This window comes from Carassius auratus, chromosome 6 (assembly GCF_003368295.1).
Source record: "Carassius auratus strain Wakin chromosome 6, ASM336829v1, whole genome shotgun sequence".
NCBI lineage: Eukaryota > Metazoa > Chordata > Actinopteri > Cypriniformes > Cyprinidae > Carassius > Carassius auratus.
This window is the reverse complement of record NC_039248.1, coordinates 3,249,881-3,275,227: the sequence shown is the minus strand read 5'-3', so window position 1 is coordinate 3,275,227 and position 25,347 is coordinate 3,249,881. Positions and strand designations below refer to the sequence as shown.

At 36.6% G+C, this 25,347-nt stretch overlaps 1 protein-coding gene across 4 annotated transcripts in view; it reads left to right on the top strand.

Moving 5' to 3' along the window:
* Positions 1 to 25,347, top strand: part of nbeal1 (neurobeachin-like 1) — a 50,084-nt gene that overhangs the window by 5,505 nt on the left and 19,232 nt on the right. For 2 of the 4 annotated variants that reach the window (XM_026256314.1, XM_026256313.1), the window contains exons 3-25: positions 4,365 to 4,456; positions 7,449 to 7,610; positions 8,920 to 9,001; positions 9,190 to 9,317; positions 10,653 to 10,735; positions 11,194 to 11,279; positions 12,469 to 12,811; positions 12,891 to 12,997; positions 14,385 to 14,468; positions 16,111 to 16,194; positions 16,996 to 17,094; positions 17,192 to 17,766; positions 18,824 to 18,956; positions 19,046 to 19,165; positions 19,239 to 19,625; positions 20,157 to 20,246; positions 20,345 to 20,519; positions 21,284 to 21,417; positions 21,500 to 21,659; positions 22,600 to 22,702; positions 22,796 to 22,952; positions 23,955 to 24,113; positions 24,797 to 24,956. In XM_026256314.1, coding sequence (XP_026112099.1) covers positions 4,365 to 4,456; positions 7,449 to 7,610; positions 8,920 to 9,001; positions 9,190 to 9,317; positions 10,653 to 10,735; positions 11,194 to 11,279; positions 12,469 to 12,811; positions 12,891 to 12,997; positions 14,385 to 14,468; positions 16,111 to 16,194; positions 16,996 to 17,094; positions 17,192 to 17,766; positions 18,824 to 18,956; positions 19,046 to 19,165; positions 19,239 to 19,625; positions 20,157 to 20,246; positions 20,345 to 20,519; positions 21,284 to 21,417; positions 21,500 to 21,659; positions 22,600 to 22,702; positions 22,796 to 22,952; positions 23,955 to 24,113; positions 24,797 to 24,956 — 3,703 coding nt within the window. The remainder of the gene's footprint in view (positions 1 to 4,364; positions 4,457 to 7,448; positions 7,611 to 8,919; positions 9,002 to 9,189; positions 9,318 to 10,652; positions 10,736 to 11,193; positions 11,280 to 12,468; positions 12,812 to 12,890; positions 12,998 to 14,384; positions 14,469 to 16,110; positions 16,195 to 16,995; positions 17,095 to 17,191; positions 17,767 to 18,823; positions 18,957 to 19,045; positions 19,166 to 19,238; positions 19,626 to 20,156; positions 20,247 to 20,344; positions 20,520 to 21,283; positions 21,418 to 21,499; positions 21,660 to 22,599; positions 22,703 to 22,795; positions 22,953 to 23,954; positions 24,114 to 24,796; positions 24,957 to 25,347) is intronic. The other 2 variants (XM_026256318.1, XM_026256316.1) reach the window with 1 other exon arrangement.

Below are 25,347 nucleotides of genomic sequence, written 5' to 3'. Positions count from 1 at the left end.
ATATGTAGACTACCATTTGTAAGTTTGGGCCCAGCATGATTTTTAATGAGTCTATAATGCTCAGCCGTATAGACAGTAATTTTGTGAAATATTATTACAATTCAAAATAACTGTTTTTTATTGTAACATTTTGTAAAAAGTAATTTATCACTGTGATGCAAAGCTGATTTTTCAGCATCTTTTCTCCAGTTGTTAGTGTCAAATTGGCAGGCTTGCAGATATATTACTATTTCATTGTGACCAATATTACTTTTTTGGGGGATTTAAGGATGCTTAGTACTATTTAGTTACAGTTTTGCACGTTCAGGACCCCTTGATCACAGATTTCCCAGTTGTTGTCCTAACATCATCTGCACACCGCTGTGGTTTCTCATAAAACGGAGGTTAATGAATCGAAACCGCCTGCATATCTGTAGACCGTGACATTAGCGAGCTCCATAAATCATCTTTTGCCTTGTTGTCCTTTCTCTTTCGCCATCTCGTCTGGTCTGCAGGTTCAGAGGGCACTGCAGGGCTTGCATACACACATGAGAGAGCGAGAGGAGATGAGGACAGCAGGATGCTAAATTCAGTGTGAGAGAGAAGTAAGAAAACCGAGATAATGTGGTGAGAAAGAGGAAAATGTGTTAAAGTGAGAGAGAGCGAGCGGCTGGAAAGTGCTGTGCAGGCCTGTGCCATCTCACTCACAAATACCCGCTTTCCTCCCCATGGAAACAGCCCTTATCCGATCCTCGCAGGAACTCGAGGTCATGTTGTGAAGGATTATTTGACTACTGAAATGCAACGCACAACTCCTATATTAGAGGAGAGAGAAGAAATGCAGAGACCGTCTGTTCAAGTGACATGAAGTCAGAATATTTCCTCAATGTTTGTGCACTGGCATTCTGTCGATTGCTGCAGAAATTAATTGATCATCTTTCAGAGTATAAAAACAGCTTTTATTTAAGCGTTATGTTTTTTTTTATGTCAGACTTTTACTGGGATGATGTTATTTTGTTGGCCAACTTAAAAGTTCATCCTGGTTTCCTCAACTAAAAGCCAGTAGTATTTTATCACCAACAAAAGTTTATGATTCTTACATTTTGTTACAGCCTTACATCAAGATAAACTTTTATGAACACAACTGAACAAACAGAATTTTTTTGCATTCCTCTTGCTAAATGAGATGTTTACATTTACTCCAAAAGACAAAATGATAACTCCATATAACACCATTCAAAAGTTTACATACCCTTGCTTGAATCTTAATGCATCAGGTTGCCTCAGTAAATGTTTTCACCTTTTGAAGTTGTTGTGTATTAGCTCCTCAGTTTTCCTCAGTGTGAAAAGATGGATCTTACAATTGTACAGTCATTGTTGGAATGGGGTCAAATATGCAGAAGATTATGGAAAACTAATGAATGTACAGGACCTGGAGGATTTGTCTAGAGAAAAGTTAGCAGTTCAACGGTTCAGGACTCATAAACAACTATCATAAAATATAAAAACTGTCATAGATCATCCAGGTAATGACACACAGTATTAAGATTCAAGGGTGTGTAAACTTTTGAACAAATACATTTTATGAATTCAGTCATTATTTTGTCTTGCGGAATAAGTGTAACATCTGTTATGTGAAATAGCATATTCAGGACAGCAGTAAATAAAAAATGATATGCTAAATTTTCCTGATGCCTCTTGTTTTGTTAAAATTATTAACATTTTGTATAATCTGAAAGGAGTATATAAATGTTTGCACAATCACTGGAAGTAAAAAGCTAAAAAGGCCATGAATGAACTACACCACTGTCATGTGACTTCAGTGTCACCACCATTAACAACAACTCTTTACATTTGTATTAAAAATCTACAACCTAGAAAGTTTGAGTTAAAATAGTTTGCAGGACACTTTGTGTTATTCACAAAGTGAGGGAGTGACTTTACTCTATCTATTTAGTGTGATGGCGTTTAATGTCCCTAGCAACCATCTTTTTCAAGACACAAAAAGCTTAAAAAAACATGGAATGGAGTATTGATGTATTTTATGTCAAAGATTAAAACATTATTTTGAGCTTGCTTTATCCACAGACCACATTTCAGGCAACCTTTTATTTTGGGACGATGGAAACAGAAGTTAAAAAATGTTTGTTTTAGGACTGTAAAAGTATCATGTTGTTAGCTTAGCAACCATGCTAACACAAACACTGCTTTAGAAGACTTAGAACCAGGGGGCAAGGAACTCGACCGGAAGTTGAAGTCGGGTGGGGGCTGTCATCCTTTAGCAGAACTTCACTTGCGTTAGCATTCCCATTGACTCCCATTCATTTTGGCGTCACTTTGACAGCGAATAACTTAACATTTGAGGCGTTTAAAGACTCCGTTTGTCCATTATTTATTTCTGAAGATACACGACAATGTATAAAGGGCTCCATTACCTTCTATGTTACATTATGGCCCCGTATAAACAGTTTTTGTAAAAAAATAGGCTAACGATTGCGTCATAACCACTCGTCTCTCTGTCGCATTACCGTACAGACTGGAGGAGAAGCTCGCAGGCAATTAACTTAATATGGCGTACTGGCGTTACATTTTAAAATACTATACAAAATAATTAATCAGAATACTTACTCCTGCTCACTCACGACAAAGAACTCCCCGCTCAAGCTCGCCGTCTCTGCAAGATTAACGATGGCAGTTTGCACGCACAGCTACTAGAAGATTTACATCTGGCAGACAGGTTGGTGACGTCATCAAGCTTAGTTTGAGTCTGCGCGTCAGAAACGGAAGTGCTAAAAAACGCTAAAAATGGGCTTCACTTGTCTCAATTGAGTTCCAATGGGGTCGCTGTGTCCATTTCTTTTACTGTCTATGCTTAGAACAGCAAGACAAGTTTAAATACTCGTTGGCTTGACTTGTAAATGCATGTTTCATTTGTTTTTACAAATCAAAGGGGAGAGGCGGCGTTATTCTCTGTAGAGACTGACAACATCCCAAGCTTAAGTTACATTTAACCAGCAGTAGCCTATTTCTTGAAAGAGAGGATAACAGATTTGGAAATGATCACAGGAGAGAGACTATGCTGCATACTTGAAGACAAGTCATTATGGCGTGTCTTAGGACAGAATGTCTTGCCCATGTGATAAGAGTGAGCTCAGTGTTGTGGCTGTAGGTCATACACCCAGCATTAGCGATGCTTCACATTAGCCAATCTCAGGGAGTTTTCTTTCTATACGTAATCATTTCTGAAATAAGCCCTCAGAATATAGTACTCTTAGTACTAGGTGCTAGTCATTTGTCAGATACTTAAATCCCACACAAAAGCCACACCAATTTGACATGAACAAACAAAACAAGTTACAACAAAATCATTTCCCCCAGGGTTAAAATATAAAAAAGGCGACTTAAAGTTAAAGTTTACCAGTTTTAGGAGAAGAACCGCTTATTCGTTTAATTGGGAGCTTGACATGCATGGGTAGGTGGATGTGACCGACTCGCCCCACACCCTTCAGCTGGAAAGGGCATCAGGAGCAAGCAGGGCCCGCTCTGGGGCGTGAGCTCTAAATAAACAGGGTGTGCCACCTTTAGCCAGATCTAGACCTCAATAGACATGTGTCTTGCCGCTCGATCCCAAATGAATGGGCTTTTCTTTTCCACGCATGCATCAACACATTCTACTTTTTTTTGTGTTTGGAAAAATCCAAAACACTCTCCTTTTGGTGTTTTATTGTCCATATCTGCTAGTGGTCAGTTGTTTTTTTGCTGTAGATGTGCATAGCTCTCTTCTGATGAGCTCACCGAGAGGAATTTTAAAGCATGATTTCCTGTTCTGGATGTCTGAGTGTAGAACAGCTTAAACATTGACCACACAAACGGCCGCATTGAGTCGTGATACACTCCAGCCACGCCAATTACAGTGTCACATGCTTCATGAACAGCTCTTCAGATTGCTATCGATCCAGATTTAATTCTGCACGTGGTAATCTGTGTGAAAGGGTTTGTTTGTGGATATTTCTAAGGAGCGTTGTTCTAGGTCAAGCTCGTCTGTCTTCAGGAATGCTGGAATGGGTATCTGGTTGGCGATTCCTGCAGGAATGTGGTCAGGCCAGTTTGTTAGTTGTCAGGTGTCTCGTGTCGCACCTGATATTATCCACCCGCTAAACCTAAAACATTTGGACACACCTTAGAAAGATGCCTATCTAACTGAAATCATTCCTGTAGCTCAATGACAAGGTATACCTGAATGCAACTCAAGTCACTTTGTATAAAAGCGTCTGCCAAAAGCATAAAGGCACACCTAGCAGCAGATTGCATTTCCATGAATAATTCTTTCCATGATTAACACTTTCCTTTTTCTTTGTTGTTTATCGGTTTTCTGAAACCTGTAGAAGGACCCAGACTACCTGAAACTCTGGTTGGAGATCTTCATCAACTCCTACGAGAGATGCCTGGATGTGGATTTCGAGAAACCACCAACCAGGTAGACATTAATGCAGTCTAGCTACATTCATCCATCAAGTTAACCATCTGAGATGCACTTAAACCTCCATTATCAAGTGAATACTTGCTCAAAAGAATGAGATTAAGTTCACAGTTCCTTGTCACATCTTTTCAGTTTTTTCTGGACTAACGTTTGCTAAAGTTTTGCATAGCCAGTCTTTTGACAGTTGGTATCAAGTCTGCTCCACCTTGGAGCTTATTCAGTCAGATTTTTAAAGTATGTAGTTTTGTATTCTGAATCACTCCCTGTGTAGAACTGTGTAGAAGTGGAGGTCGGCCTTCTAGTACACTACATACCTGTATATGAATGGGTGTAACCATAATGCTCAATATGGCAGCCGTAGTCCCGCCTACAGTTAAAAGAGCCAATCAGCTTTGTGTTAGAGGCAACATTACATAAAATATCGCAGCTGTAGAAATAAAAGTCCTATCTTGCAGTTAAAAGAGACAAATAATATTTGTATTTACTTAAGAATGCACATATGAATTAGGGCTTTCAAAAAAAATTTCATTTCGAATATTCGAATATATTTATTTAAAATAAAAATCCATACAGGAAGACAAAAACGTACTGGAAAAATGGTGAATAGTGTTTGTAAATATTGTGAATTAGATTTTATTTTTATATTTTTGGTTTTGACTTTAATATAAGCTAAGTTGTATTAACTTGTAATAATTTTGTTGTATCTTTGCTGTGTTAGTAGTTTTATTTTGGTTTTTGTAATGTTAGTACTTGAAGTTACTACATTTAAAATGTGAAGTGTTGCCTTAAAAGTTTAAGTAACGAAATAAAGTAACACTTTTTAGTTTTAATTAATGGCAGTACTTTTGAGTAGTTTGTCGGTGTGTAATATGAGACTAAACAGACTTTTTTAACTGCTAACCTCTGTTAATCTTAATGAGCTAAATTTAATGGCTTAATATTATGGACGCATCACATGGTTGTTTTGTTTAGTTGTCGGTTTGTGTACATTCATGGCTCATTATCCACTGACATATTTAACAGACCCCTGCCATCAAGGTCACGTTCTGATGCAAGTGAGCAGCAATACAGAGAAAATCAAGCCAGCCCTATCTCTATGTGTATGTCTGCATGGAAAATAAATTGAAGAGTCTAGAACTAAATAAAAGTGGGAAATAAGACCGTTACAGAGGCTGAAGGACAGAAAGAGGGAGAGTGTTCAGCGTTGAAGGATTTATGCGGTGGTAGTGCAGAGTATGTGGCATGAGAAAATCACTCTCGCTTTCCCAGCTGTGGTCATGTGATCATGAAGTGCTTAGGCTGTCAAATGACATTACGTAATGTGGAGCGAGAGGAGAGCCAGGAACCGACAGACGGAGTGGGAGATGGGATTGTCATGGGTTTATTGGTCTTTCTCCTTTGCAGCTGTGCTGTTCTTCTCACACAGATGGGAAAAAAACACACTCTTGTAGTGCAAAGTATTTGCCTTCACAGTCAGGACTGCAGAATTACTAATCCCAGAGGTGTTTTAAAGGAGTAATTCACCCAAAAATGACAGTTCTGTCATCAATTATGCCTTCAAACCCCATATGTTGGTATTCATTTTCAATGCAATTAGTCCCAAGGGGATTCAAGCATCACAAAAGCTCCATTTAGATATCATAATCAATATATATGGACTATTTTATAATGGTTCTGCGTTTATAATAGGGATGTGCTGAAAAAGGATAATTTATTTAATAGATTCTCATTTTGGTGAACTGATATTGATTCCAAGAATTTTTAAATATGTAATATATTACATATTATTTTTCCTTAAACCTTTCTTTCATATTTCATGTATGTTTGAACAAATCCATCATGAAAACAATGTTTCATAACCACCATTTATATGTTTATATTTTAAACAACAATCTAGTGTAGAAATGTAATTATATCTTTTAAAAGTTATTATAATTCCATTATTACCAATTGAGATCAGAATTGAATCGAATTCACAAGTATGCTAACTGAATTGCAAGCTTAAGTTTGTGAATTGTGACTGGAATCGTGAGTTTGTGAATTATTTATCAATTCGCAAGTTTGTGAATTTTTTTTTTTTAAATCGCGAGTTTGTGAATTTTCAAGCTAATCTCGAATTTATGAATTTTGAAGCTAATCAAGAGTTTGTGATTTTTGAATGGAATCTTGAGTTTGTGAATTGTGATTCAGATCGGGAGTTTGTGAATTGTGATTCGAATCGTGAGTTTGTGAATTGTGTATCGAATCGCGAGTTTGTGAATTTTGAAGCTAATCGCGAGTTTCCACATTTTTTATCTAATCATGAGTTTGTGAATTTGAATGGAATCCTGAGTTTTTGTGAATTGTGAATCAGATCATGAGTTTGTAAATTGTGAATCAAATCACGAGTTTGTGAATTGTGAATCGAATTGCGAATTTGTGAATTGTGAATCGAATTGTGGATCAAATTGTGAGTTTGTGAATTGTGGTTCGAATCGCAAGTTTATGATTTTTTTTATCAAATCGCGAGTTTGTGAATTTTGAAGCGAATTGCAAGTTTATAAATTGTAAATCTAATCACGAGTATGTGAATTGTGAATCGGATCATGAGTTTGTAAATTGTGAATCAAATCATGAGTTTGTGAATTGTGAATCGAATCACGAGTTTGTGAATTTTGAAGCTAATTGTGAGTTTCTAAATTTTTTATCTAATCACGAGTTTGTGAATTTGAATGGAATCCTGAGTTTGTGAATCAGATCGCGAGTTTGTAAATTGTGAATCAGATCGCGAGTTTGTGAATTGTGAATCAGATCGCGAGTTTGTGCATTGTGATTCGAATCGTGAGTTTGTGAATTGTGAATTGAATCGCGAGTTTGTGAATTGTGAATCGAACCGCGAGTTTGTGAATTGTGAATCGAACCACGAGTTTGTGAATTGTGAATTGCAAGTTAGTGAAATTTGTGTCAATATTTAGCCCTAATTTCTGGTGATTTTACATGTGTTCTGCAGGTTGGAAGAGACGCCACCCGTCATGACGCTGTTACCTGATAACATCCTGCAGGTGTTGCGTCTGCAGCTGCTGCAGTGTGTGCAGAAAGCATCTGAGGGACTGGAGCCCGAGCAGCAGACGTTAGCCCTCCTGCTCCTCAAGTTCCTCATCGTCATCTGCAGGTCAGACTCTGGGGGACTGATGGGAGAGAAGCGCTTTATGACTAAGAAAAATCATTGCACAAATGGATCAGTATTCAAGCTTAATGCACAAACTTACTCAAGTAAAAGAACTGTTTGCATATAGAGTCTCTTATGAAAATAATGAAGTGCACCGAATCTCAGTAAAAACTGAAACTGGACACCTGTGATCCTGCTGTATGTTTCAAGAGTTCTCCGAGCACCTGCTGCCGAGGCTTCATACATGGTTTCCACTTTCAGCGACTTTTACATCGAGACTTTTAAGGTCCCAAAGTGCTATTGCTCGAATGGCAGCTGCTTCTCAAATGTACACACACACTTAATGGGGATATTGTATTCCTGTGGTTCAGTTGTAGAGCATTGCGTTAGCAGCGCAAAAGGTCATGGGTTCAATTCCCAGGGAACACAGATACTGGTCAGAAAATGTATAGCCTGAATGCACTGTAAGTTGCTTTGGATAAAAGCGTCTGCTTAATGCATAAATGTAAATGTAAATCCCATAGATAACTTTATTTAAGGCTGTTTAACATGACTCTAATCAAACTCTTGAATATATAATGCTAATTTTAGATGGCTACATTTTACAACCATCATTCAAAAGTTTGGGTTCAGTAATATCTTAGAAATTAAGGATGCATTAAATTGATCAAAAGTGACGGTAAAGACATTTCTAAATAATGTTACAAAATATATAATATTTAAATAAATGCTGTTCATTTGAACTTTCTATTAAAAGAATAGAAAAATCATTGTTTTCCACAAAAATAATCAGTTTCCTGGGCAGCAAATCAGCATATCATAATGGTTTCTGAAGGATCATGTGACACTGAAGACTGGAATAATGATGCTGAAAATCTAGCTTTGATCAAATAAATAAATTACAATTTCAAATGTTACAATAGTAAAAATGTATTTTAAAATGTAATAATATTTCACAATGTAATTTATCGTTACTGTATTTTTAATCAAATAAATGCAGCCTAAAAACATCTAACCGATGGCAAACGTTATAACCTTACTGTAGCTCCTGGGACGATATTGTCTTCTTCAGTGAACGTGTATTTCACATGCATGTCCACTCAGTAAGATGTTGTCATTTGTCCACTCACAGTATCTGTAGCGTCAGCTGGACGTCCTGCTTCAGCAGCAGTCAGTGTGTTATTTATGATCACGGGGTGGTGGGGAATCTCTCTGACAGCTAGAACTAATGGTCCTGTCACACGGCAGTCTGTCCAGTACTGCTACACACACACACACACACACACTGACAGCTGTGTGATTTGTCTGACAGGAACCTGTCAAATGTGGAAGAGATCGGCGCCTGTTCCTACATAAACCACATCATCACCATGACAACACTTTACATCCAACAGGTCTGGAACTCGCTTCAAAATCAAGTTTTCTGTTTAGCCATTTATTTGTTACTTTCTGTCCCTTTTATTTAAAGGTAGTCAAACAGTACTGTTTTTCCCTCTTCTTTTCCTTTTTCCTTTCCCTCTTCCCTATTCCCCCAGTATTTCTGCATTATTAAAGTAAGTCGACTCTCTTTATCTCTGTTCAGTTGAAGAGTAAGACGAAAGAGAAGGAGCTGGCTGATCAGACACAGGCCGAGGAGTTTGTCCGTCACGCTCTGGCCTTCTGTGAGAGTCTGTATGATCCCTATCACAACTGGAGGCATGGCATTCACGGGTGAGATATGATATGCAACCCATGCAGATCCCACAGCTGAAGCTTTTCAGAAATTACCGAAATATTTCTTTTTGATGACACATGATGCGTCTTACGACACTGTCACCTAACTGTCAAACGGGGAACATTTCTCGCATGCAAAAAAATGCATTGTATGTAAACATCCCAGCTGTCAAATGCCAGTCATGCTTCAGTAATAGGACAACACGGCCTCATTTGTTAATCACTTTGTACGAGCATGTACTAATCCAGACGTTTCCTCGTGCTGCTAATCTGTGGAATGAACCGCTGCTCTGTTTAAAATAGCGGTGCAGAGTCAACGGTAAATCAAAACCATTTACTGAAAGAGTAAATCATTTACTTTCTTAATAAATACTCCTGGTCTTCCTGTGAATGATTCGTCAGTGTGTTATTTGAAAGAAAGAAATGTTTGTTTTCATAATCTTTTATCATATTAAAACTTTTCACCTCTGAAATCATTGTCTGCAGTGAAATGCTTGTAAATGTTGCTTAAATTATTCGGCACCACAATAACGACCGGCCAGTGGAGAGAATGAGTATGTGAAGGTTTATGTTACAAGGTATTGTTTAGGTGTTGCTAACCAAAAGCCCTCAATCCAGTGAAGCTGGCTGTTATTCAGTAACATGATCCACACAGATACACACTGTCAAATGAGGCAAACACACACATATGAAGTGAAAAACACAGCTGTGTTTGACCAATAAACACTTGTAGTCTGGTTCTACAGGTTCAGTGAAGAGCTGTTCGTCTTTGTGTGTGTGTGTGTGTGTGTGTGTGTGTGTGTTTGAAAGGTTATTTGAGGGCAGGTAACATGGCTGGGGAAGATAACCTGTGTTTGTGGAACAAATGCCACTGAAAATATTAACATATTCAAATCTCCTCAATAGATTTGTTTTTCAATTTTATGTAGTAGTTTATATTTTTAATATTTAAATCAATATATTATGGTTAATACATTCACTATTATTAATTCATTAATACATTTATGTGCTTATTTAAGTGTTTGTTTTATTTATTTTACACTCCCACCGCAACTGGAGGGATTTTTGCAAATAATGGATTTATTCATAAAAATAATTACAAAATTAAAATGTATGTTTTTAAATTATATAGACAATCAAAATAAAACATGAAAAAATGTTAAATGTTTTAGTTTTTTTTCCTGATAACCTCGGATATGCACATTTTTGTTCTTAAATCATTGAAATATTGACTTTAAATCTTGGGGATTTAACATATAAGGTCAAATGCAGGATTGTGAGATCTTGTACTGAAGCGTGTGTGATGGGTCTATGGTCTGTGTGTTCTTGCAGACAGCAGCTCAGTACTGTGGAGAGAAGCAGACAGAAGTTTAAAGCCGCACTGCTCACTGTAGAGTTTGTGCCCTTCTTCTATCGTAAGTCTCTCTCTCTCTCTCTCTTTCACTGGATGAACCCTGTGGGGCACGTGGTGTGTTTATTTACTGATAAGATCTGCTGTTTATCATTTGGCCTTCAGCGATGACACATAACCAGCGCTCTCTAAACAAAGCAGCTTCAGTGTTCCTGTGGTTAGAAACTCACGCCGCTTATCTGTGTGTCAGAGATGTGAAGTGTCACTCTGTTTCTGAGTGTACCTGTGCATTAATGCTGTCATTATCTCACGTTCTGTTGTCTGAGTCTATAGCACTGAGGGGCTGATGAGTAATAATGAAACAAACGAAAAAAACCCTGGGGGTCTCTGTAGAGACAACAGGAAGAATGCAAGGAAATAATTCAGTGTGTTTTTGCATGGTATTTGCATAAAAAACAGACATCTCTTCATTCATTTGTGTGTGTGTGTGTGTGTGTGTGTGTGTGTGTGTGTGTGTTTCAGAATGTTTTCAGGAGAGTGAGCACCTGAAGGACAGTCTTAAATGTTGCCTTTTGCACCTGTTTGGAGCCATTGTTGCGGGTGGACAGGTGAGATCATGCCACTGCAGCAAAAAAATAGAGCTGAAGTTAGAGATAAAATGGTGCGTTAACTGGTGAAATTACATTTCCACCAGTCACAATTCAGAATGCAATAAAGACCAATTGCAATGTAGTATAAAAATTGTACACATACAAAAAATTCAATTCTGTATGCAAATAATAGCAAGAAAGAAGACCATTTACAATTTAGTATGCAATTAAATGCATTAAAGAAAACCAATTGCAATTCTTTCTAAAAAAATTTGCAAGGAAGAAGACTAGTCATAATTTCTTGTGCAAATAAATATGAATAAGACAACCAGTTGCAATTCATTTTACAAATAATTATGTAAATAACTGCAAGAAAGAAGTCCAGATGCAATATAGTATGCAAATAAATAAACAAAAGAAGACCAATTGCAATACAGCATGCAAATAATTGCAAAAAACAAGACCAGTCATATTAAGTATGCAAATAAATGCAAGAGTGAAGCCCAAATATGCAAATGTCATTGATGCCGTGACTGTTACATTTGACATGCTTAACATTTATCTAAATCTTTTGCAAAATGTTTTTTTATTTTATTTGTTTTTAATATCGCTGTCAAACGATTAATCGCGATTTAATCGTTTCCAAAGTATTAGTTTACATAATGTTTATGTATTGTGTATATCTATAAATCTTATATATCTATATGTAAATATCTATATATCAAATCTATATATTTTGAAATTATTTACATAAATATATTAATATTAATATTATTTTTTATATATACATATATTTTTCTTAAATATGCATGTATCTGTATTAATATATACATAATAAATATACACAGTACACACACACATATTATGTAAACAAAAACTTTTATTTTGGATGTGATGAATCATTTGACAGTACAATTTTTGTATTGTTTTTCAGTGTTTTTCATGCTCATGACTTAGCTGTTTTTGTTTTCAGTGTCTCACAGCATGAGCGCACATTTTTAAGTAATAGTTCTTAAACATTTCTTCTAAAACATGTCTATAAAGTACTCATTTCTAATTAATTAAGATCCATTTTAGCTGTTTTGAAAGGTGTGAATGTTCCACTAAAATCACCTACAAAGATGTCAGTGGAATTAGAATGTGAGGTGGTTTAGGTTCAAGATGATGTGCTTCACTCTTCTTTTCGATGGGTCATACCTGTGATCAGCGTAACGCCCTGCTGGCCATCTCTCCGGCCACGATGGAGGTGCTGCTGGGAGTGTTGGGTGCCGGCGAGTGTCTGAGTGGAGATGGAGACGGAGAGGACTGGGACAGTGAGGCTCCTGACAGGAAGTCTCTGTTGACTCTGGGCTGTTTGAGAGAGGTAGTTCACCGGCTCCTGGCCAGCAGCTCCGATCAGAGACAGGTGGAAATCAGCTCTGTGCTGGAGAGCTACTTCAAACTGCTCAACTCGGACCCTGCCGCCACAGCGCAGGTCAAAGGTCACCCGTCGCCGCCCCGCTCTCGGCACTGGGAGAGCCGCTTCGTGGGGTTACAGGTGAACATGCTCGGTGAGTAGATCGGTCACTCGTGTTTAACTTTAATCTCGACCGCTCCTCTCTTCTGAATCCTGTCCTCCGTTTCACTCAGAAACCATTCAGGACATGTTTGAGTGCAGCGACCGCCCCGTCCTGCAGGCCATCTTCCTCAACAGTAACTGCTTTGAGCATCTGACCCGACTCCTGCAGAACAGCAAGGTGAGCTCCTCTACAGATGCTATGATTCCTGACCGACATGCATTCAGGTTTATTCAGTTCTGAGTCACTACAATCCCTTTTTCAGGTTTCTTTGTTTTGGGAACATTCAGAGAATTTTTCCTCCTAAGCCTCTCCAAGATGAATCAATATTTGATTCACAGGACAAAAGCCTTTGAAAATCTGTGGGGGAAGAAAGATTTCATGTCTGTTTTGAGGGAATGAATGCACTACTCTTCTCATAAGACTTTAAAAAGACATAATAATAATGTATTTTCTTATTAGACAACACCACTGCTGTCTTTTATACTGGAATTTAAATTTAATGAAATAACACTTTAATTCAGCAACAATGAATTAAATTGATCAAAGGGGACAGTAAAGACATTTGGAATGTTATAAAAGATTTCTGTTTCAGTGCTGTTCTACTGAAAAATTCAGCTTTGCTTCACAGGAATAAACTACATTTTAAAATAAATTCAAATTAAATTGTAATAATATTTCACAGTGTTACTGTTTTAATTATTTTTGATCAAACAAATGCAGCTTTGGTGATCATAAGAGACTCTTTCAAAAACATGATCTTACTGACCACTTACTGAACTTTTGAACGATAGATTATTTTGCCTTCATTAGTTTGTTAAACAAGATGTGATATAATTATTTATATTTTTAATGTAAATGAGTTCCCTAAGGGCACATATGACCCTAACATACTAATATTCAGCAGTTAACTGTGATCCTTTAATAATGTAGTCAAAAGAAGTTGACTTCTACAGAATTCGGCAGCTTTAAAATCATAGTAGGTCTCTTATGAGAGATAGATGTCATCTCTAAAAGATTTATTTTCAGGTTTTTAATTGAATTCTTCCGAGACCCAGAAGTTGAGCTCTGTTGACACTCGAGGACTTTTTCAGGTTGTTAATGACCGATTGCCGCATACATTGTAGTGGTTGAGAGGAATATCTGTTTGTTTTAGATCCAGTCAGAATCTAAAGACTCCTTTACTGTCGTTTAACTCACAGTGTGTTCAAGTGCAGGATTTTCCTTGTGTGCTTATCAATAATTTGTCTTGCCAGTCAGTTTTTTGTGCAAATATTTGCAATCCTTCTTTTTATCTATTTGTGAATATTTGTGTGTTTCAGATTAACTGTTCCTTTACTACTTCTGTTGCTATTAAAACTGTCTCACTGTGCTTATCATCTTACAGCATGTACACGTATCAGAACTGCAGCACTGCCTTCTATCCGTGCATGTTTCTGTCCTTTAGAGACGGAACACCTAGGCACTTAGGGCCATGACCTTTGACCTCTTACCTTTTAACCTTAACCCTTTGCACTTTCCTCTCATCTGCCCGTCTGTGCTTGCTGCGGTCGGCTCCGTCCGGCAGCTGGTTAACGCTAGGTGCACAGCCGCAGACAAGGACCAGAAAGATTTAACCAACAGGTTACTGACAGGAGAGAGTGAGATTAAGGTACCGCCCACCTGTGCCTATCCCTCCCACAAACCACGCCCCCCGCCGGCCACATGACCACTCCAGGACAAGTCTCTCTCTCTCTCTCTCTCTCTCTCTCTCTCTCTCTCTCTCACCTGAGCAGGGTCACTGTGAGTCACATAACTCAAATTTTAATTTGTTTAATAATTAACTGATAACAATATCTATAGTGAGCCTATATATATATATATATATATATATATATATATATATATATATATATATATATATATATATATATATATATATATATATATATATATATATATTTATTTATATATATATATATATATATATATTTATATATATTGATTATTTCATATATGTTAAAAAAGTTTATAATATTCATGTACAATAATATATGATGGACACTCCTACTTAGATAATAATGAATATATTATAAAGTCCTAATATAACAAATAATAAAACATAAAAAATTCAGTTTAATAATGGAAAATAATGTACATTAATTTGCTGCAATTAAAATAATGTGAAATATTTGAAATTGCACGTAATATTACAAGATTTACTTAAAAAATAGAGTATACTAAATTTTTCTTAAAGTGTTTTCTGTTTATGTTAATCAACCAACTGAATATGGATATTGGCATATTCTGATATTCTCATTATAGTCTAATATTGGCTAAAATATTGTCCTATCACTAGTTTCACATTTAAAAGAACTTTTTTTGTTGTGGTTTTTAGGTGATTTTTCCATAACATTTATATGGACTCATTGAAAACGATATATAGTAAATGATATATTTAAAATGGTACATTTTTGTTTCTATAACCCAGTCATATGCATGCATTTGTATTTGCACTGTGACCAGACAACACTGAGTGTCATATCCAGATAATCTGACACCATAAGTGACCGGCCCTGTTTCATGAGCCTTTCAGTGCTTCCTCGTTGCAGAAGCAGAACAGTTATTAGTCTATCTCTTCACGTAGAAGCTTGTAATGGAGTGGTCTTTCAATAATCATCTCATGTGATATATTTTGCTTTGCTTGTTTCCCTCCCGTCCCCCTTGGCCTGTCCTCTGGTGCTTTGGTAACAGGGTTGGGATGCTGTGACTTCAGCCTTACGCTGTATAGAAGTACCTTCTTGATTTCATGTCTTACTCAGTTTATTGCTGCATCACTTTCCAGCCAGTCTTTGTCATATTCTTATACCTAATGAACTAGCCAATTGCAATGGCAGATTGAATGTCATGTGATTTTTGCAATTAGCCAATCAGGAGTCTCATGACACGGTGTGGCTGGACAGATTTTTGGGGTTGTGGAGGGTATACATTGTTTTTGGTGTTTGTGTTGGTGTTGGGGAGTTTTGAGTTTCAGATCTGAGCTCTGATGGTCTGATATTGTATATATCAGAATCAGTTTCGCTCTGATAATCAGCTTTTTTTTTTTTTACCCACAGTGTCTGATTCTATTCCTGCCTGTTCATGTAAGCATGGTTCTGTTGTAGCATTTCTGCCATTAGTCATGGCTTTATTTTCTCATCATTTGCATGGCAAAGTAAACAGATAGGGCAGGAATAGAATAGGCCTCATGCTGTACTTCTGAGTCTTCAGTCATTGGTTGAATCTCTTGATTGACTGTGATTTCCTCCAATCAGGTGTTCCAAGGGAGGCTTGACTCTCTTGCCGTGGCAACGATCAAAACTCTCACCACTGTGATGCACAAGTCGCCTGCTGCAAAGGTTTGTTATAATCAAGTGATCTATTATAAGACTTTATGTGCAGGATGCATTTCTGGAATGGGCCTAAAGTGATGTTTTATAATAGGATTATTACATAAAAAATAAACGTATGATCCCTCAGAAATCGTTTCAATATGATGTTTGCTGCTCAAGAAATATTTCTTCTTATTATCAATGTTGAAAACAATTGTTCTGATTAAATGTTTTTTTTTTGTGAAATCTTGATCTATTTTATTCAGGATTCTTTGAATAATAATAAAAAACCTAATTTGTTTGACAGAAATCATAAATGTTGTTACTGTCACTTTTGATAAATTTAATGCATCCTTGTTGAATAAAAGTATTAATTTCTTTCAAAAAATAATTAAAATCTTGCTACTCCCAAACTTTTGAATGGTAGTGTGGTTATACATACTTGTTATAATTAGCAGTAGAACAAAGGGATCTTAAGAAATAATTTTCATTGGAAAACTTGGAAATATGAAAGAATTTTAAAATCATTTTTAGGATCGGTTTTAAATTATGACAGAAATGGTGTAAGAAACTTTAGAATTTTCTCTCAGAAATTGCTGGAAAATTTCACAACTAATTTTATAGAATTAAATTTTGGAGTAGAATGGCTGAAATTGAATTTTCTTGTAAAACATACTCACTCCAATTGTTTTAGCTTTATTTCAAATCATATTTCCAATTCATGCTTTAATGCTATTAGTTTTAGTGCATGAGACAAGGGATAGATAGAGGTCTTGAACAACTCATTGAATTATTTATAGTAAATAAAACGGCCTCGTTCCCTTGCAGGAAGTGTTTAAGGAGCGGATTGGCTACACTCACCTGTATGAGGTGTTGGTGTCACTGGGTCAACCATCCAGACACCTGTTGAAGGAACTCATGAACATGGTGAGTCCGACACTTCCTGTTTCCTGTCAGGCACATGATGTTATCCTCCCCATTTTTTCAAGTCACTTTCTCTCTTTTCATGGCTGTCTTCCTGCAGGCTGTTGAGGGTGAGCATTCGTCCGTGGGTCTCCTGGGCATCAGTAACGTGGAGCCTCTCCTGCTCCTGATCCAGTGGCTTCCAGAGCTGGACTCTGCCGAGCTGCAGATCTTCACTGCCGACTGGCTCCGGCGCATCTGCGGTCTGAACCGGCGGACGCGAGCCACCTGTGTCAACTCCTGCATGACTCTGGTGGTGCTGTCGGCTCTGGAGAGACACGAGCGGCTGCACCGGGCCTGTGCTGAGAGTCTGGTGGGCCTGTTGGGATCTTTAGGCAGCCAGTCGCTGAGTTCCTCTGAGCTCCAGAATCTGCTGAGACTCCTGCGTCAGGACGAGCCCGGCGGCGCTCATCCGTATGTGGGACCGGTGCTGCGGGCGCTCCTGGGGATGCTGCGCAAACAGGGCATGGAGAGCGCCATGCAGTACTTTGATCTGTCACCACCCATGGCTGGCATCGCTGTGCCGACCATCCTCCGCTGGCCAGGCTCCGCCTTCAGCTTCTTTGCTTGGCTCTCATTGGACCAAGATCAGCTGGGCCCGCCCAGTAAAGGAGAGAAGAGGAAGCAGCTGTATAGGTGAGATTGGTGTGATGGTGATTTTTGGTGGGTAAAAAAAGAAGGAAAAAAAAATATGTTTTTCAGACTTTTGTTCAATTTTATTAGTATTTATTTTAATTGAAAAAATATATATATTTTGATTATATACACCACCGCAAGTAAAAAAAAAAAAATGTTAAGAAGTGTCTTGTGCTCACCAAGGCTATATTTATTCATATGTTTTTTTTTTAAATCAGTAGAAACCATAATGAAAAAAGTTTGAAAAAACTGTATTCTCTGTGTATATTTTAATATATAATCTATTCCTGTGATCAAAGCTGAGTTTTCAGCATCATTCCTCCGGTCTTCAGTGTCACATGATCTTCTGAAATCATTCTGATATGCTGATCTGCTGCTGAAAAATTATTATTATCATGAGGATAAAAAAACTTTTTTTGAAAACTTAAACCATAATACACATAAATACAATATCTAATGAATAGAAAGTTTACAAATATTCTATTTATTAATTTAAAATAGAAATATTGCCTTTACCATCACTGTTGATCAGTTAAAATGTAGCCTTTCTGAATAAAAGTATCAATTTATTGTCAGTTTTGAATGATAGTATTTTAGCACCAAGATATGTTTGTTTTTTTAGTTATTTTTTTCTTTCTTTAATTTTTAACTCATTTTTTTTAAGTACAATTTAGAAACAGTTATACAATACAATCATTACAAATATTTTCAAAATATTGTATAATATATTTTATATATAAAGAATAGGAGTGAATTTTTAAAAGGACAAGTTTGTGTATTTTGTGTGCCCCACTTTTTATTTATTTGTCTGTTTGCGTATTCAGCACTTTGTGTATTTAGCTGTTGCATTACATGTTGCTGTTTTTTATTTTGTTTTCTAGCTTCTTAATTTTTTGTTTTATGCTTTTAGTTATTTTTTGAAACAATTTTTGTTTAAAATTTGCAGTCTCCAGTGTGTGTGTGTGTGTGTGTGTGTCCCTTTTAATTGCAGTATATAATTTATTTGCACTATGATGGCTATGTGGACTGCTTTATAATGTTGTGTGTTTTTGTGTAGTTTTTTCACCCCGGGCGGCACCGGGTTCGAGGCCTTCATCAGTTCAGCCGGAGTGCTTGTGGTTGCGGTGTGCACTAAGAAAGAATACGTCACCGTCATGCTGCCTGACTACTGCTTCTGCGATTCGCTCTGGGTGAGTCACATGACCAAAGAAGAGTCGTACTTGTATTTGTATTTATTTACCATGGGTTAACTGATGTCTGGTTTGTGCTTGACCTTTAGCACAGTATTGGTGTGGTTCACGTGCCGGGGAAGAGGCCGTTCGGCCAGAGTCTGGTCTACATCTTTGTGGATGGACAGCAGAAACTATCAGCACCTTTAAAGTACCCGACCATGACTGAGGTATTTGAAAACCCTCCCAAATCTCCCTGTGTCAGTGCGATCAAGTCTTTTATTGTGTGTATCTCTCTCTCAGGCCTTCACGTCGTGCTGTATCGGTTCAGCGGGTCACCGCACCACGACGCCTCCTCCCTCTCAGATCCCAGATCCTCCGTTTTCTGGAGGCAATTCCTCCGGACGCTCATCTTTTGGCGCTATCCTCCCGGGCTGGGGCGGGCTGCTAGGGACCAAACCTGAGTCTGTCACCAAACTGATTTCGGCGGGGACTCAGGACAGCGAGTGGGGCAGTCCAACCTCACTGCAAGGGCAGCTGGGAAGCGTCATGGTCTTCCACGAGCCCCTTCAAGCCAGTCACGTCAAAGCCCTCTGTAGCACAGGCCCAAACTGTATTTCTGCCTTTAAAAGTCAAGAGGCTGAACTCGGAGATCTGGCGCCCAAACTTCTGCTACACTATTCTCCAAAGGTGAGCTGCCTTTATAGGTCAGTGTAAAATAGGGCTGAGCTATATAAAATCATGCACAGGGATAATATGTTATATTTAACTAAATGGGTTTTATATATTTTTATCTCAACGTTCTTTTGACATCTTATCTCATGTCACTGCTGTCTTAGTTAATTACTTAATTACATTTGTGAAACTTGACACCACAACTGAGTGATAAATCAACATATGAATAATATTTTATAATTAATATTAAATAGTTTGTGACTATTTCAGATTCTTTTGCCTTGTTTATAGTTCTACATGTAGTAATTCAGATGTTTATGTTGGATTTTCATGTTTGAAGATCAAAATTCTGGGAAAATTCAGCTTTGATCACAGGAATAAATGACATTTTAAAAAAATCTATTAAAACAGAAAATAATTATTTTTAGTTGTAATAATTTTTCACAATATTTTTGATCAAGTACATTTCGCCTTGGTGAGTGGAAGAGACACAAGTGGCCGAAATTAAAAATAAACACACTGATTACTGTCCTTTTGCATGTACAGGCATGTAGGAACCCAATTTGTCTGGATTTGTCCCCTAATATGCTCCACGGTCGCCTGACAGGAAATAAAGTGGTCAACTGGGATATCAAAGTGTGTATCCTTCATCTGTTTCTGCTCTGACTGTTGTAATCTGTCCAAGTGTGTCTTCAGTTCTTCTTCTTCTGTTGACAAGCTCTCTCTTATTGTAGGACATGATCAACTGTGTTGGAGGGCTTCCTGTGTTGCTCCCAGTCTTGGAACAGTTGACTTTGTTAACCCCTGATGTGCATCACGTGGACCCCTCGGGGTCAGAGTTCATCACCCCTGACTCAGCCACACCCGCTGATGGAGACTGGGTCATACTGCCCTCAAACAGAGCGTCAGGTGAGCACACGCTCCTGATAAGTTACTAAAACTATTAACTTTTTTTAATTGATAGAAATAATGCTAAAATAAAATTAAATTAAAAAAAAAAATTAAAAACGAAAATTATGAATAAAAATGAGAAAATCCTTTTTTTTTCTTTTTTAAAAATGTAATTAAATTTAATTAAGTTTCATTACTAGAGTTACTAAAACAACAAAAGTGAAAAAAGGGAAAATATAAAAAGTAAAAGATCTTTTGCATCTCACCTGCTCCTTTTCTGCAATTATGATTCAATTTATGACTGTAAAAATAGTTTGCATGATCAGAAATAAAGCTAAAAAAAAAAAAAATATATATATATATATATATATATATATATATATATATATATATATATATTTTTTTTTTTTAGCTTTATTTCTGATCATGCAAACTATTTTATATATATTAATATATATATATTAAATGTCAAGCTCAAAAAAAGTAGTATATATTACAATTATTACTTTATAAAGTAAAACTGAAATAAATATAATTAAAGTAGAAACAGTAAAGAAGTAAATAGTTAAAAAGACAAAAGCACATAAAATTAATATTAAAAGTCAAAATATAAAAGTAATAGCTAATTAAAAATATGAATAAATAGTATATAACTAATGCTACAATAACAGTGTTATTTGCTTGCTGTGTGACTGATCTTTTGCATCTTAAAGATGTCACTGCCTGCCTCTTTAGGTCTTAATAATCTTGTGATATGATGTTTGTGGACATTTCTTATTCAGAGGCCAGATTGGAGAAGAATCTGGTGGCGACGTTCTTGCTGGTGATCAAGCACTTCCTGCAGAGGCATCCCATAAACCAGGAAACCCTTCTGCACTCCCACGCTGTGGCCACGCTAGGAGCTCTGCTGCAGAAGGTACCATAGATCTCTTTCCTTTGGTTCCTCAGTCCTTCACTGTGTATGTCTTCATTTGCTGTCGGTGTGTGTGTGTGCGCAGCTGCCGGCGTTCCTGGTGGACGTGAGCGTGCTGGTGGCGGTTCAGCTGTTGATCGAGCAGATGACGCATGAGAAGAACTCGCAGCTCCTGCAGCAGCTCCACACACACCTGCTCTTCAACTTCAGCATCTGGAACCAAGGAGATTTCCCGCTGCGCATCGGTGTGTGTGTGTGTGTTAGGGAGATTTATTCATGCTGCATTTATGTGTTTAAACAAGCAAATGGTTTTGTTCATGCATGCTTTTGTTACACAAACTGATTGTCATTATTTTTGTTAAATATTTTAATGATTTATGATTGTAGAGAAAATCCCATTCATTTTCTACATAGCAAAAAAAAATTATAATAAAAATTATTATATTCTTTTTTTGATTGTCAAATAAATAAGCATATTTGTTTTTTATTGGTGCATATAAAAAATTATTTATTAATTTACTTTACGGTTTTATTAATTTACATTTTAAAACACACTGAGTAGTGTTTTATGCATTATTTATATGTAAATGCCTTTTTTATTATTTCTGTAATGTATAGTTTCATTTTTTTTTTTATTGTAAAAAATCAATTAAATTAAGGTTTTAATTGTCTATTAATTTGTCCATGCAATAATTTTATTTAGCTTTTTCATTTTAATGTTTTAATGAATTACTAAATTGATTACTCGTAATTGATAAATAAATTACATTATTATAAAATAATAATATATTTTATTTTTAAATGTCCCTCTTGTGCTCCATAACCATTAGCTCTGGGGTTGCTATATTATATTATATTATATTATATTATATTATATTATATTATATTATATTATATTATATTATATTATATTATATTATATTATATTATATTATATTATATTATATTATATTATATTATATTATATTATATTATAGAAAATACAAATATATTCTTCTGTAGAAGCATCAAATTATTGTGATTTTAATTTATATTAAATATTATATATATTATTTTTTAAATCATGTTTAAATCTTTGGACTAAACTCAATCTGGAAGACGGATTTCCCTATGAAGAAAATGCAAGGGAAGATCCTTCCAGAGGTCTCTGTTCACTCTGATCTTGATGTGTTTTTCACGGTGAAGGTCACATCCAGTACATGTCAACCGTCATCAAAGACAGCAGGAAGCAGTTCAGGAAGAAATATGGAGTGCAGTTCCTGCTGGACACAGTTCGGCTTTATTATGGGTGAGACTACATCTCCCACAATCCCTTAATCTCCTCACAGCTGTTCTCCATCCAGTCAGTCTCCATCAGATCTGTTCTCTCTTACCTTTCTAGTTCTGGAAGTAAAGATGCGGATCTGATCGAAGACGACATCAAGACAATCAGAGCTTCTCTCTGCGGCCTCCTGAAGTATTACATCAGCAAGGGAACCACCCAAGAAGAGATCCAGAGCATTCTGGGATACATCGCTGCCATTGGAGACGAGGAGCAGGTGAGAAGAGGAAGATGCAGTTTCTCAGAATTCACTGCTGGGAATTTCCAGCTTCATTCCTCCAATCTTCAGTGTCACATGATCTTCAGAAATCATTCTGATATGATGATTGTTATTATCAATGTTGAAAACATTGCTGCTTCATTGATAAACCTTGATACAGTTTTAAGGTTTGTTTGATTGACATGTATCAGAAACAAAATATTAAGTAACATTAAATGAAAGATCACCGTCCCTTTCGGCCGTACTTTTTTATTTATTACTAAAAAGAGTGTACTTTATCATCACCACTGCAGTGCATAGTTTATTATTTACAACTATTTACAAAGTTAGCAAGGTATTCATTAATTTAAATTTAAATTAAGCTGCAAGACTAAATTTCAGGGAATTTTTCTGTATTTTCACGAGTTGGTTTACCAATTTTTTATTTTCCTTGAGCATTATTTTAGCTTTAATATTCAATTGAAGATATTCTAGTAAAATAACTCTAAGCTGCTTTATTATAAAATTACAAATTAAAATATCTTATGTAATATTGCATTTAAATTATATTTCAAAAATGTTTCAACAGAAATATTTAAGTATTTAAGGTTTCCTTAAAAAAAAAAAAAAAAAAAAATAATAATAATAAAATAGACTGACTCTGAACAACAAGTTGGTACGTATTTTTTTTTTTTTAACCTGCCATTTTTCACATTCTGTGTGGTGATAAGGTAACGTCTAACTCTTTGTCTCTGTGTGTGTGTGTGTGTGAGAGAGAGACTAGGAAAGAAGCACTCTCCTTTATTGTTATTGATCTGCCCTTTCTAATCAGTAGCAAACATCCTCTGACCTTCTCCATTTAATTATTCCTAAACCTCGGTGCGCTTAACCGCAAACTGGATTTACTGCCCTGCCAATTCATTCAATCGCAGTCTCTTCCGGTTTCTCCTGCTCTTATCACTTATTAGCAATAAACATTAACGAGGCATGGAGTTGACGCGTGTGTGTGTGCTGTTGCAGCTGTGTGGGATCCTGGAGCTGCTGCTGACTCTGTTGCAGACCAGCGCGGCGCGGGACCAGCTCTTCCTGCTGCTGTTTGAACCAGGAGCGATCGACTCCTGCTACGCTCTGCTGCTCAACAACAAACACTCGGACCGCCTCCGAGAGCTCGTCTTCAAGGTGCACTTCATGCTCTGAGCAGCCTCTGTCAGTTAGAGATCTCAACTTTAAGGAATCGTTTGCATAAAAATGAGAATTTACTGAAAACGTCCTCACCCTCAGAGTTTGTTTCAACATGGGAACAGATTTGGGGACATGTAGCATTGCATCACTTGCTCACCAGTGAATGCTCTGCAGTGAATGGGTGCCGTCAGAATGAGAGTCCAAACAGTAGATAAAAACCACAATAATCCACACCAGTCCATCAGTTATGAAGTGAAGTGAAAAGCTGCTATTTTTTTGTAAGAAATAATACACCACTAAGTTGTTTTTAACTTAAAGCCAGCTTAAATATCTATAATATTGCTTTCTCCAGTGAAAGAATTGTCTTGTCTGAATCAGGAGAGAAATATGCACTGATGACACACTGTTTACAACAAAAGAAAGTCCAAAGCAAATATTGTTATGTGTTTTAATCAGCTGTTTGGACACCTTAGCAACTACACTGCAGCAGTAAATGTAAATGTAATCATTTGAAATATATCACAATATAATATTCATATTAGAATTCTAATTAGCTATAAATATGATTTATGTGATGCCTTTTGCATTATAACATATTTGCTAATGGCTGTGTTGAGTTAAAATGAATCTTTGTCAGATGCATGTGTTATTAGTCTGAATGTTGTTGTGTGTTTGTGCAGCTGTTCGAGCAGATGCTGAAGTGTGACCGTGTGTATGAGAAGAGCAAGCAGAGGCTGCGCTTGAGGGACGTGGGATACTCCGGCCTCAGTCTGCTGTTCTCTGACCTGCACCTCACCTCCACCCTCATCAAGTGCCTCCTTCACCAAGTGCTGTCTACTGGTCAGTCTGTGCGTGAGTGTGCGTGTCTGTGTGCGTGTCTGTGTGCGTGTCTGTGTGTGTGTGTGTGTATAATATAACATTTTTTAATAATTGCTATTATTACTCTCTATGTCTCTTTTGCTTGCTCTGTATAATCAGAGTTTAATTTCAGTGTCATTAAGATACTAGTTTTTATTAAATATAGTTTGTATTAGTATTTTGAATTGGTTTTTATTCCTATGTAATTTGTGTATTTTTGGTATTTTTATGTAGTTTTCATTCATTTTATTTCAGTTTCAGGTATTTTAGTACATCAGTAAAAAATGTGGCCTTGGAAATTTATATTAATTCTAAATAATTCGTTTTTTTTTTTTTTTTTGGATTACAATAGTATAATATTAATTTTTTTTTT